The following is a 14,336-nucleotide window of genomic DNA, read 5'->3' on the forward strand; positions in this document are numbered from 1 at the left end:
GTAAGTACAGCGTTTCATGGGCTTGTCTCATTTCCACTGTGATGACAGTGTATATTACTAGCCAATTTATGGTGAAAATTTCTCATTATAATTAATTAAATTAGGTAATTTCATTGCTACCACTCTTAGGTATAAGTCTAGTCTATACACTTTTTAAAATATGCAATCTTTCTAAAATTTTTATAGTGTTATTTTATATAACATTAATATATTCATATAGTAGAATTCATTTATTATAGGGAAATATAAATTTTTAAATTACTTTTCTTCTCCCAATCTTAGTTCTTTCCCCTAGTTTCTTGTATATCCTTCTAGAAAGTACATATTATATTTACTGACATATAAAAATAGAGCCTTACAGTAATTACTTATGAGATCACACTTAATGTTCATTTGCATATTGCTTTTTTGCTTAATATTTTGTAAAGTTTTATCTATAAACACATCTGGAGAAATGGAGCTTATCTAGTAAAGGTGCATGTGTGCTAGCTGCCAATCCTGATGCTCTGAATTTGATCCCTAGGACCCATATAGTAGAAAGAGAGAACTTATTCCCACAAGTTATCAATCCCCCCCTACTCAGTCACACACACACACACACACACACACACACACACACACACACAGATGTAATGCATTTTTAAAAATCTGGAATAGCATTCTTTATAATTGGTATTGTATAACTGGTGAATACACATAAAATTTCAGATCATATTCTTTATTTTATTATAAACATTGTCGGTTTCAGTTATATATATATATATGAACCCATATACCACTAGTATAGACTGAGCCTGTAGATGTTTCTATTTTTAAAATGAAAAAAAAGATATCTTGCTCAACTAAACAAATATTATAAATATTTTTTTATTTCTTTTTCATTGTTTGCAACATTGGGAATCAAACCCAAGGCTTTCTGTATGCTTGGCAAGTGCTTTTCAACTGATGTCCATCCCTAACTTTAAATAAATACTTTAAAATGGAGTCTATTGAAAGCAATTTACCTCTAAATATTTCTAGAAATACTTCCTCCCTGATTATATAATTAATATACTTAATATTTTCTCATTGAGAATTAAAGCTAAGTATGAGCTAAGCCTCATGAATGATAAGATACATATTGTAAACAATAATTGGGGCAACAGAGCCCAGTTTTGTCTGACTATACATTGATTTTTTTATCATGTGGAAAGTTTATTTGCACATCAGCAGCTACCTTGTTGCTTGCATTTAAAACTGTTATATCATGCTGTACTTATGCATATTCATGATTTGTAGATTTTGCTCTTAACCCCTCCAGACTCTAATTTAATGGCCAAGGCAGCCACTTGTGTTTCTGTATATCTCTGTACTGTAGGAATTTAGTTATCTTTGCTATAGATATTGTTTCTCTTTCATCTTCATATTTTATCTCACAGACTTCTTCACCTTGCGAAGTGCATTGCACAAGATAGACTGTGAGAACCAGAGTGATTCAAAGAGGATCCTGTTTGGATGGAAATTATACTTTGAAATTGAGATTCTTTCCTAACCATTTAAAAAATGGGAACCAACTACTGTGCCTATCTGTCCTTGTTATGGCTCTGAGTCTGGCTAGTCAGTACACTGGGTCAGATTGTTCAAATTCTTGAAACTTCATTTTCTTCTCCAAAGATATCTAAGAAGATATCAAAAATTAGCAATTTCTGTTTGCAAAATTTTACATACTGTATGTACTGTCTAGTGTTACATTAGCTTGACACAAACTAGAGTCCTCAGAGAGGAGGGAGCCTCAATTGAGAACATGTCTCCATGAGATCCAGCTGTAAGGCATTTTCTTAGTGATTGATGGGGGAGGACCCAGCCCATTGTGCATGGTGCTGTCTCTGAGCTGGTGGTCCTGGGTTCTATAAGAAAGTAGGCTGAGCAAGCCAAGGGAAGCAAGCCAATAAGGAGCATCCCTCCATGGCCTCTGCATCAGCTCTTGCCTTGAGTTCTTGCCCTGATTTCCTTCAATGATGGACTGCTATGGAAGTGTAAGCCACCTTAACCCTTTCCTCACTGACCTGTCTTTTGGTCATGGTGTTTGATCATAGCAACAGAAACCCTAACAAATCAGTATTAGACCAGTTTAAAGTGAAATTGTGTTTTCAAGGCCAACTGTATACTTGCCTTGCAGAGAGCCTTAGTGTCTCTGAGCACTGATGGCTACTTTGTAACATATTTTTCAGAAGCATGGCATTCTTTTAAAACAAAACCAAATAAAAAAACCTGCAGTTAGATTGCTGATGGGCTCATTTCGCCACTCCCGTGAACAACTGTAACTGAGATTGTCATAACAATCTCAGAATATTTAAAGTGTACATAAAGACTTTTAAATTAAATCCTGTCTAGACAAGTAACACAGCATAGTAGGAATCCTTCATTTTTTTTTTTTACCCAAGATCATTTCTACTTTTGTTCTTACAGGACAAGAAAGTATATGTACTTAGAGAAGTAGTTTCTATGAGTTTGTGAGTTTAGTGTTATATTTATGGAATAGGAAAAATGCCACATCCTATATTGTTAAGAATGCTCTCAGTTTTGATTGTGTATAGCCTGGTTTTAAATTATGTTAATGTTGAAGTGGTCTTGAGAAGGTAAATTTGCTATTCTGAAATTAACTATTATGCTGCTAAAGTATATTTGGAAAAACATAAGATTCCTCAAATGATTCCTAAATTATTTTTAAAATGCTAAACTCTAACCAGTATGAATATATGAATAAAAGTATTTGATGAAAATATTGAATATTCATTAGCATGATATTCTTACATTTAGATTTAAGAAAAATGTTTTTGGAGAGCATCTTGATGCCACATTTATTTAAAGCTTAAAAATACTCTTTTTTTTTTTCTGTTTTCTAGCTGATAATCAGCCTTAAGCTGTGTGTTTTACTGTGACCTATGAAGTTGTGATCTTGTAAGCACTTGCACATGCCCTGTGATCTGGTTTCTGCCTGTTCCTTTAGCCTCATTGTTTACTAATTTCTTGTTGTCTCCTGGCCTCACATCTCATTGAAAGTGCTTATTGTCTTGATGAAACAGACCTTTTCAGTCGTTGCTATCTTAGCCCAAGGTGCTCCTGATTAGATGTCAGTCTGGATAGCACCGTCTCTCAGTGTCCACTCTGAAGTGGGGACTCCATGGATATGCTCGGGACCTGTCTTGGTTCTCTGGGTGACACACTCCCCTACCTGTTAACTTTCTTGTCTCTTTACCTGCTGTCAGTGCCTGACACACAGTACTACTCGGTGAATACTTTAATGAATAAACTAACTAAAATTAAGCACTGGTTTCTTTTACTTGACATTTCTGAAGAAAATTGCTATCTTAATTTAGTTTCTGAAGTAAGTTTACTTGAATGCTATGCCATTGTTATATATTTTGTTTTATAAAAGTTTTTAACCAATGTGATTTTGTATGAGCTAATAAAATGTTCTACATTTTGCTTCTTGCACCATTTCAATTAACTTGTTTTGTCATTTAGATTAATCGGAGGATCTGACAACAAGCTCATTTACAGACATTATGCAACACTATATTTTGTCTTCTGTGTGGACTCCTCAGAAAGTGAACTTGGCATTTTAGATCTAATTCAAGTAAGTTCACAGTTGCATCTTACTATTATTAATTAGTATTTTGATTCTATTTTTTATAAATGTAAGATTACAATTTTTTAAAATGATGTTTGTTTGATAAGAGCTGTTCCATATTAGGTATTAGGCGGGTATACTGTGGCGTAGTGCCACATAAGTCAAGTTAGGGGAAAGATTTATTTTGGTTCACAGTTCTGGAAATTTCTGTCTTCCAAATGATCCCATTGCAAAGGAGAAGCATGGTGGAAGAAAGAGCTTGGTAGAAGAAAGCTGCTGCCCTCATGGCAGGTGGGAAGCAAAGAGGGCACGGGGCCAGGGACAAGATAAACATTTCAAAGACACCCCCAGTGACCCCTTCTTCCGACCAGGTTCCATCTCCTAATTCCCTGTTTAGCTATGAACTTGTAAGTAGACTAATTCACTTAGAGAGACAGTGAATCATGATCCAGTTCAAACCAAGTCAAGGACTTGTAGAAACTAAGTTGATTAGGACCAATTAAAACTTAATTTCATCATGCCGTTTCTGTTCATATGTGTTACTGCAAGGAAGCCAAGATTGTGAGTCTCTCTGCATGCTTCTGAATCTGACCTAAAGACTTAGCTCTTCTGAAAAGCTTTTGGGATGTCTGGGACTTGTCAGTTACCAGAAAACTCATGTTTTGAATCTTACCTGTTAATACTGCTTCAGCTCTTTAAACCTTGCTTCTTCTTCATCATTGCTTTCAATCTTCACAAGAACAGTTTGTGTGTGTATATGTTTGCCTCTTCATATCATTGAGCCTAGAGATGTTCTATTTGTTTTTTCCAGGATATTTTCTTTTATAACATCTCCAGATTTTATCTCATGTTATCAGACTAGTCATCTTGCTACCCGTTTAGTTGTATCCATCTCTGTCTATCTCCCATGCAACTGTAGAGGGTTAGAGATTAACCTGTAGTTTAAAGGGTAATAGCAGACGATGAGACAGAAGATTTCTTCTTGCATTACTAATAACAGAAGCATTATCCACAAAACAGAACCCCCAAACCATGCTAACATTTGCCTGCATTAGTTCTCAGTTCCACAGGGTGCTATGAAAGAGTCAGGTGATGCTGCACCACAATAGATCAGATCACATAGGGGACAGACTCAGAGTTAGGGAGCTGAAATTCTTTATAATGGGTGAATCATGTCTGCTCTGAAAAGGATGAGATTCTCTTTAAAAGAAAAGGTAAGCTTATCCTTTTCTGTGAAGTAAGACACTATTTTCCAAGGCTATTTGTCAGTTGGACAGATTTGAAAAGATAGTCCAAGACATAGATAACAATTGCCTCTGTTCCCAGGACTGCAGAAACCTACAATTTGTAGACTTTTCAGAGTTGCTTCTTACCCAGTGACAGTCAATAGAAGACTGCATGTGTGAAGGACTGCATGTGTGGGGACTTCAGTGTTCGCATGTGTAATATTCAGTAGCCTCATGTCTTCAAACTTGGAGCCACATTCCTTCAGAGCTTTGCCTTCTGTCCAGCTTTCTATTCATGTCTCGTTTTTATACAAAGTGCTACTCAGTCGACAACCTGTTTCAGTTTCTTCTTTCAGTTGTCTTTTTACCTTTCTGTTTTACTGTTTCTCTTATTCTAGGCTCCTCAGGTTTCAACATGTCATGTTTTTTCATTCTCCCTGATCCTACTGAGGTCTGGCTTGTCTTTATTCAGCTTAGATTCCATGGGCAGTCAGTGTGCCTATGCACTTAACTCCTGGCCTGTTCTCAGACATCTGAAAATATGTAGAAGAAAAGCATAGTCCTATTTCCTGTCCACTTTAGATCCATGAGCATGGCTCTCAGGAAGTCCTCAGTGCTATCCACTGATTACGGTTTATCTCTGTGCTCCATTTTTCTCTCTTGACATCATTTCTCTACACTGTAGCTAGACCTCACTTCTCGACCATCACAAGCAAAATTGGAGCAGTCAGGAGAGAACCCTGGCAGGCTCTTGCTGTCTGCCTGCCCGTCTACTGTGTTGTAGAGACATTTCACTCACTGTGCTCCTAGCTGAGGAACCAGGCCGTTTGCGGTTAGCTTTCACTTCACTTCCTCTTGCTCCAGCAACACCCTCACTCTGTAGCATGTGTAGCCTCTTCTAAATGACTCCCCCATCCAGCCCTGGGCCCTGCCACCTTCGCTCCCTTTCTACCGCTCTCTTAATTTCCTTCCCTCCTTTGATAGCAAATATTTATATAGCTACAGAAGGAATACCTGGAACTGTTTTGTTTTCTTGCGTTATTGTTGCTGAATTGCAGATTCCAGCAGTCTTCCTCTGTTGGATTCAGATTGCCATTCTCTCTTGACAAGTACTCTACTTCAACTTGAGGATAGTTTTCTTCCCTGCTTTTTGTCTTGAGTATCTTCTCTTTATTCCTTTGGTAATGTGATTTCATCCAAATAATATCTGCAAAATTTCATATTGAGGGTACCGAATTTAATCTTTATCCTAGACCTTTCATTTGAAAGGCTGATTTTTAGATCCAATTTCCTCTTGGATGTCTCCGCTTGGGTATTACATGAAGATCTCACACTGAGGTAGATTTAAAATATATATTTTCTGCAGTTTCTGTCTTACTGTTATTAACAGCTGAACTCTTCAAGTGGATGAGTCAGAACCTGAGTGCTTGCTTGTTCTTGGGTCTTATTCTCTGTGTTCTGCTCCATCTTAAGCAAATCCTTTGCCTGACCTCTTATTTCTTCACTGTGGTCCAAGCTGTGACATTTACCTATATTCTGGCAGTTTCCTGACTGGTCTCTCTACTGTTTTGGGTCTTTACTTAGTACATCAGTCAAGTGCTCTTGTAACATGCCACATCTCACACCTTTTATTCTAGACTCTTTATAACCTCAGCTTTTATTAGAGTAAAAGCCACATTTGTCATAGGCTACCCAGGAGCCTATGTGTTCTGATCCCCCTCCTGTTGTTTGTCTTCTGTCTCCTCGTGTGCTTAGCCTCTTGTTGATGCTACAGGACAGGCATTTGCTTACTTTAGACTTTGTACTTTCTGACTTTTATACCTGGGATGTTCTTTCTTTTGGTATTCACTTGGCAGGCTCCATTTCATTCTTCCAGATTTTGACTAGAAACTGCCTTTTCAATACAGAATTCTCTAGCCATGCTTTCTAACAGACCCCTCTGTATTTCTAACCATTGATCTGCTGTATTTTCCCTTAGCACCCATTATTTTATATGATGCTTTATTGTTATTTACTACTAATAGAATAAAAGCTCAATGAGGGCCTAGAGTTATGTTATTTATTGACTTATCTACCAGGACTATATATTGTGTTGAATTATTGTTGCTGATTTATCTTATACAAGGAATAGTAGGTCTTCAACAAATAATTGTTTGATGTGTGAGTAAATGAATGAATTTAATGCCCATATACAGTATTTAGTATAAAATAACTGACAATAAAGCCAAAAAGTTAGTTAGAAAAGTTATATGGAAAGTATAGCTGTCACTAACATGCTATGGACATTTTCTTATCTGAGTTCTACTTGATTTGGCATTAAGTCATATATATATATATATATATATATATATATATATATATATATATATATAACACATATATATATATATATATATACACACACATATATATATGTGTGTGTGTGTGTGTGTGTGTGTGTGTGTGTGTGAGATTTTTATATTTTCATTTTATATGCCATACCATCTCTAAAAGCTAAAGAGAAAAAGAAGAAAAAAGTAAATTGCATTCACAAATGTAGTTGTAGGCCAGGGAATAGGTAAAAGCACTTGCCTTGCAAGTGGACTGACTTGAGTTCAGTCTGTGAACAGAATCTACATGGTAGAAAGAACCAGCTCCATGAAGTTGTCCTCTAACCTCCACACATGTAGCTCTGTGTGTGTGTGTGTGTGTGTGTGTGTGTGTGTGTGTGTGTGTGTGTGTGTAAACACTAATAAAAATAAAAGATTATTACAAATAATTTGTATTGAATCAAGATTATCAAGAGGAAATATACAGAATTTCTTTTTCTTTTCTGAATAGAACACAAATAGAGATGTGGCATCAGTAAGTTGTAAGCTGGGAAAAGCTGCATGTAAAAGGATTTCTTTGTCAAATGAGGTATGGTTTTTAAATCTGCAGGAAGGAAGGAAGCATCCTTTGATTTTAAATGAGAAATTACTAAGCAGGAAAAGTTAGTAATATATTCTGAGTGGCCAAGCTTAGAAATATAAGCGACAAGACTAAATAAAGCTTTTGGTATTGCTTTTGTTAGCAAAATAAGAACAGTGCCAGTGGAGCTCTTAGTACTCCACTTTACTCTTAAACTTCTAATGCTGGGTTTCTTCTCTCTCTCTCTTTTTTTCCTTCTTTTTTTTCTTTTCCTTCTCTTTTTGTTTTTTTAAAGAAAGGGTCTCATGTAGCCCTGGCTGGCTTCATGCTTATGTAGTTCAGGCTGGCCTTGAACTCAGAGATCTGCCTATCTCTGCCTCATGAGTGCTGGGATTAAAGGTGTACTGGGATTAAAGGTGTGTACTATCACACTTGGAAAGTAATTCTTTTTTGTTTTATGTGTATGTCTGTGCATGTGCATTAGATTACCCAAGGAAGCCAGAAGAGTGTTGGCTCACCAGAGGCCATTGTGAGTGCCCAGTGAGGATTCTGAGAACTGAATTTAGTGCTTCTGAAAGAATCTTAAGTGTTCTTCACCTCTTTTCTAGCTCTCCAGCTTCCAAATCTATAATTTCTTACACTGGTTTTTGAGTACTTGGCAGGTATCAGTTACATGAAACCACAAAGTAATCATGGTAAACATTTGCTGTGTGTCTGTTTCTCCCTTTTTCTTTCCATTCCTTTCATCCTAAATTGGTGGTAGTTGTGGGAAAAAATGATAATTTTAAGATAAACATATAGGATAAAGTTGATTTAAAACTCTAAGCAGAGACTTCAAAGGAGTTTTGAGCTTGCAGTAACTATGACTCCAGTTTCTCAGCTGTTCGTCCGTACCTCTGAAGACCACTTAGTCAGGGTTTTGTTTCCCTGTATACTTTCCCAGTAAAGAAAGAGATGACAATTCTTGATTTTATATGGCTTGGAGTGATAGAGTGACAGAGAGGGAGTGATGAGGACTGTATTTTACTTTGTCTTCTGAATTCATTATTACACTTACTAATTTATTTGATACATAATTATAGTTTTATTCTAAAACTTTACATTTCTTTAGAAAATAATTTTCTGTGGTTTCTGTTTCTCTGTTGGCCATCCTTGGCTGAAGAGAATGGTAGACTTATGCAACATTTAAACTTTTTGAATTACCTTTGCTAGCCATTCATTAGTAGTCTCTAGAGTTAAAACAAGAGAAAGAACTCATTTAAAATTTAGTCTGCCTTACTGAGAAAGACTAACATGGATGTGAGTTTTCTTAGCGGTAAAGCAGAAGTACTCTGTACTTGTGTACTTAGGTGTTGATGTTGAGGCCCAACTACATGTCTAATAGGACAGCTGTTTGTTTCAGGGAATTAGAAGAGGAACTGTCAAAGGACAGGAATTGTACCATGTAACTAAAGGGATTCCATCATGTACTTTAGGAAAAGGAAAATGCCTCTTGTGTCTCGTTAATGGTTTTGGCTTTATGGTTCAAACATTAGTAACTTTGGTGGTAATGGGATTTGAATTTGTGTCAGTGATTAAACCCAGAGCCTTACATGTGCTAAGCATGACTCTTACTAGTGAACCATGTTGCATCCTGATTGTTTTGATTAGATAAAATGCAGAAAAGAGCGTTTCAGGAAAGTTCTATCGTTTTACTTATTATAAAAGTAGACTTAGAGGAGCTGGAGACATAGCTCAGTGGTTAAGAGGTGTTCTTACAGAAAACTCGAGTTCAGTTCTAGCACCCACCATCAAGTGTGTAGCACCTACACACTTAGGCTTGCCTGTAACTCTACCTCAGAGGGGTCCAATACCCTCTTCTTGCTTCCACAGGCACACTCACACATGAGGCACACACCCACACAGATACCCATGAATACACAAAAATAAAAATAAAATTATAAAAAAAAAAAGGCCAGAGCTATTTTTATAAGACCCTTTGGTGTTATTACATGTCAACTTACTATGTTACAAAGAAAAGTTCTGTGATTTCCCTAAAGGTAGTGACTTTGTCATCACCATGAGCATGTTCGTGTCATTGCTCTTAGTTTCTGGTTGATTTATTGCTTACAAGGGAACACTGAACATGTGTGAGCCAGTTAGCATAATACGTGGTCCAGTGAACAAAGTTGATTGGAGGAGATCATCATTTTTGCTTTTGTTTCATCAAGCCACTGTTGAAAGTTTATTTAGAACTAATTTTCTTGGGTACTTTCATCATTTGGTTGTGAGACAACATCTCTAATGTAAAAAAATTAAAAGTGGAAAATGAGGAACCTATAAGAGCTGAGCTGAGACCCATGTTCCTTAGAAGAGAGAGCAAGCAAACATTAGCACATCTTAGTAAACATATGCCCTGGATTGTGATATTTCTAGTGTTAAAAGAGTACTATTCAAATAACTGTTGAAAAAAAATATTTTTATGCAGAGATATGGTGTTCTTAATGTATGCATGTGTTCCTGGGTTTGCCTTTATGTGCTGTGTAAAATCTGGAAGAAGCATTCAAATATATTCTATGTGGAATTTATGTCATTATGTCACCTACTTGAAAAATAGCTCTATTTGTTTTAATTTGCTCATAAGTTGATAAAAAGAAATAGCCCTTTTAATTGAATTTTTTTTTTATTTCTTTGTTTGTTTTTGAGACAGACTCTCTATGTAGTCCTGACTGTCCTGGAACTCACTATATAGACCAGGCTAGCCTCCAGCTCACAGAGATCCTCCTTCTTCTGCCTCGTAAGTGCAGGAATAAAGGTGTAACCACACTGGGCCCCTCGTCGAGCCTTGATATGCATGCACTATTGTGCTGTGATGACCTAGCTTATGTAAAAGCTGTCCTTAAGGTTCTCTTCTGTTCTGGCATGTGTACATTAGAAATGCTTAAATATTTACACAGTAAGAATAGGAGTTCATGTAATATTAATGTTGGGTCATTTGAGTTATTTATAAGCAGTCATATTATCCTCAGTTTGTACCACACAGATAATGGAAGCACGATAATGGATAATTCCAAATTGTTGCTGTGGTTTTGTATACTACATTTAGCACTTACCACAGTATTGACCTGGCTCATTTGTAATGACAGAATTGAGTTTAGTTAGGAAGAACCATGGTGTTGGACTTTGTGTTTAATTTAAAGCTCCACGTATAACATTGGCTATGATTACAGTACTGCTAGACTATTTTTCTGTGATTACTTCACTTTTGGATGCTGTGCTAAATTAGAGTAGTATTCACAGAGTTACTAAAGCTCTGTATACCTATAAAAAAAGTACACTTTGTCTAGAAAATGTATTTGTTTTGAAGGTGCTACTTACAGAGCTGATGGGGTGATTAGAGAGGTCAGTGAATTCAAACAGTGCGGTGTATTGTATCTTAAGTGTTCAGGTTCTGCCATGTACTAGATGTTTAGCCTTTGACTCTAGTTTTCTTTTTATGGGCAACTAATAATGCCAAATAGGTGTGAGCATTGAAAAGACAATCTGTATAATTTCAGTTTTGTTTTCAGTTAACACTTTTCATCAAATCATAAATTTTAAAGAAAGAAATATAAAGGGTGACTTCATTAGTACACAGACTGAATTGATGATTCATTTTTCTGTCTTATTTTTAGAAATATTTATACATCTTTCCCCCTATATGCTGTACAATGTCTTGGGACGAGTTTTACAAGGTGGCACATATATATGATAAGAAGACTTAGCTGGAGAGATGGCTCAGCAGTTAAAAACACATACTAGTCTTACAGAGGACCTGAATTCAGTTTCCAGCACCCACATCACGTGGCTTAAAACTTCCTGTGACTCCAGGATATTAGACATACTCTACTGGTCTTCCAGGTGCTATACTCACATGCACACTCACAATTAAAAATAACAAGCTTAAAAAAATAGTAGGCTTATTTAGAGCAGTTGATAAGCAAAGAATGCTGACCTGAAAAAGATCTCCTAATCTTCCCTTTATCCTATAATAAATTACACTGACGTGATTGTTACTGGCCTACCAGATTGCCTGGTGGCATGTTCTAATCAAGCCACTACTGCCTCTGTCATTTTATTCTGAGGGTGACTTGAAAGAATTCTCATTAGTGGGTGAAACATAGCTGTTTAACGCTATCTGGATTTAGAATCCACATGCTTCTAAAAGATTGTTTGGGAAAACCAACTATCCATTGTCAAAGGACTGTGGATAGTTGCAGTCTTCTGTTGAGAGGAAATCCCCTCTGCTCACGTGGGAAGGTAAATTCCTATACATTTCTAATGGAGGAAGGGATGCCCTTCGGCCTCCATTCTGAGCAGTCTAGAGGGGATGTTTCAGGAATTGTTTTGGGAAAAATTTGCCTCCTACACTGTTAGACAAAATATATTAAGGTTTCTGTTTTCAGTGTGACTTATTTCTTGTCTCTCTGTGTGTGTGTGTGTTTGCATATATTTGTATGAACATGAGTGAGTATGTGTGTATGTAAACAAGAAAATATTTTTATAAACGCTATAAGTTAGACTTGCTCATATTCCTAAACTCTCTTTCCAATCATGTTTTCATGGTTGACATGTCTACTTTTCAGAAATTAGAAATGGGAAGATCACTTAGTACATTCTACTGCCATTCAGATTTGGTAATGTCTACTTTCCTAATGTATATACTGTATTGCTACCTCAGTCACGGGAAGGTGTCGTATAATGTTCTACCAGGTTGTTTAGAGTCACATTATGGTCGAGAGAGGCTTTAGGTCCCAGGAAGTGGGGAGGCCTGGCAGGAGTGGGGTGGGGTGGGGTGGGATGGGAGGGTGAGGACATGATCTTGGAGATGGGGAGGGTGAACCAGAAGGGGTAATGACTAGATTGTAAAAAAGCAAAAGTAGCCGGGTGTGGTGGCGCACACCTTTAATCCCAGCACTCGGGAGGCAGAGGCAGGTGNATTTCTGAGTTNGAGGCCAGCCTGGTCTACAAAGTGAGTTCCAGGACAGCCAGGGCTATATAGAAAAACCCTGTCTCGAAAAACCAAAAAAAAAAAAAAAAAAAAAAAAAAAAAAAAAAAAAACGGTTTAAAAAAAAAAGTAAAAGTAATTTGAAGAAAAAAGTCTTGTAGCAACAGCCAATCCTAATACACTTTTCCATACCTATATTTAAAAGATTTGGGGAAGGAAATGAAATTATTGGATAAATAGACATTTTTCTAACTCAATCTGGCCTCAACTCCCTGGTTCTGAGATTGCTGGCTTCACAGACCTAAAAGAAGAGAGGCAGCTGTACTATGAGCCAGTTGTCAGAAAGATACTAAGGAAGGAGATGAAGAGATTGAGGGAGTGGTGAGCACAGTGCAAGATCCCACCCAGCTAACCTATTGTCTGTGCTTGCAAAGGCAAAGGCCTGCATTCAGTCAGCCTGGGACAGAGGGAGTTTAAATCCAGTTATTGGATATATTTTTAAATACTATAAAATTGAATATTTAGATGAAAGGACTAGAAGATAAAGTTCACTTTCTAGAAAAATAAAAGACATTTAGGGAGTAGAAGGTAAAATGAAGAGACTCAGTCCATAAAATTGCATAGGTGGAGGAGTCAGAAGACAAAGGGAAGTTAGCATGCATGTCCATCTTCCATTTTTCTTAATATTTACCTGGGTGGTAATAGTTTTGAAGTTTAAGGGCCCTCAGAGTACATATTGAAAAAGACTCCTACTAGTGCCCTAGTTGGCCTGGTACTATGTAATAAAATAATATACATTGGGTACATTATACATGGCAGAAATATATTCTCACTATTTTGGAGACTAAGACATTTCAGATCAAGAAATCAACATATTTTTTGTTTGTTTGTTTTTTATTTTTATTTTAGTCTGGCAAGGGTCTTGGTTATTTGGTCTAGACAAATACCTCTTAGTTGTGTCCTTTGAGGATAAATGGACTAGCTGGCCATCCTCTGCAAGATAAGCAGCTGGAGCCATGTGTACTCCTTTGTTGATGGCTCAGTCCCTGGGAGCTCTTGGGGGACTGGTTAGTTGATATTGCTCTTCTTCCTGTGGAGTTGCAATCCCCTTCAGCTCCTCCAGTCCTTTCTCTAACTCCTTTATTGGGGACCCCGTGCTCAGTCCAGTGGTTGGCTGCAAGCATTGTCTCTGTATTTGTGAGGCTCTGTCTCAGGAGACAGCCATATCGGGCTTCTTTCAGCACGTACTTTCTTGGCATCCACAATAGTGTCTGGGTTTGGTAACTATATGGGATGAATCCTGAGGTGGGACAGTCTCTGGATGGCCTTTCCTTCAGTCTCTGCTCTATACTTTATCTCCAAATTTATTTCTGTGAGTATTTTCTTCTCCTTCTAAGAAGGACTGAAACACCCACATTTTGGTCTTCCTTCTTGAGCTTCATGTGATCTGTGAATTATATCTTGGTTATTTGGAGCTTTTTGGCTAATATCCACTTATCAGTGAGTGTATACCATGTGAGTTCTTTTGTGATTGGGTTACCTCACTCAAGATGATATTTTCTAGTTCATTTGCTTAAGAATTCATGAATTCATCATTTTTAATATCTGAGTAGTACTCCATTGTATAAATGTGCCACATTT

The 14,336-nt window shown here is 36.9% G+C and overlaps 1 protein-coding gene across 2 annotated transcripts in view; it reads left to right on the forward strand.

Annotated features, from left to right (window-relative positions):
• Positions 1–14,336, forward strand: part of Ap3s1 (adaptor related protein complex 3 subunit sigma 1) — a 38,539-nt gene that overhangs the window by 7,909 nt on the left and 16,294 nt on the right. For both annotated transcript variants that reach the window (XM_021214408.2, XM_021214410.2), the window contains exon 3: positions 3,508–3,619. In XM_021214408.2, coding sequence (XP_021070067.1) covers positions 3,508–3,619 — 112 coding nt within the window. The remainder of the gene's footprint in view (positions 1–3,507; positions 3,620–14,336) is intronic.

The sequence above is a fragment of the Mus pahari genome, chromosome 15 (genome assembly GCF_900095145.1).
Source record: "Mus pahari chromosome 15, PAHARI_EIJ_v1.1, whole genome shotgun sequence".
In the NCBI taxonomy this organism is placed as follows: domain Eukaryota; kingdom Metazoa; phylum Chordata; class Mammalia; order Rodentia; family Muridae; genus Mus; species Mus pahari.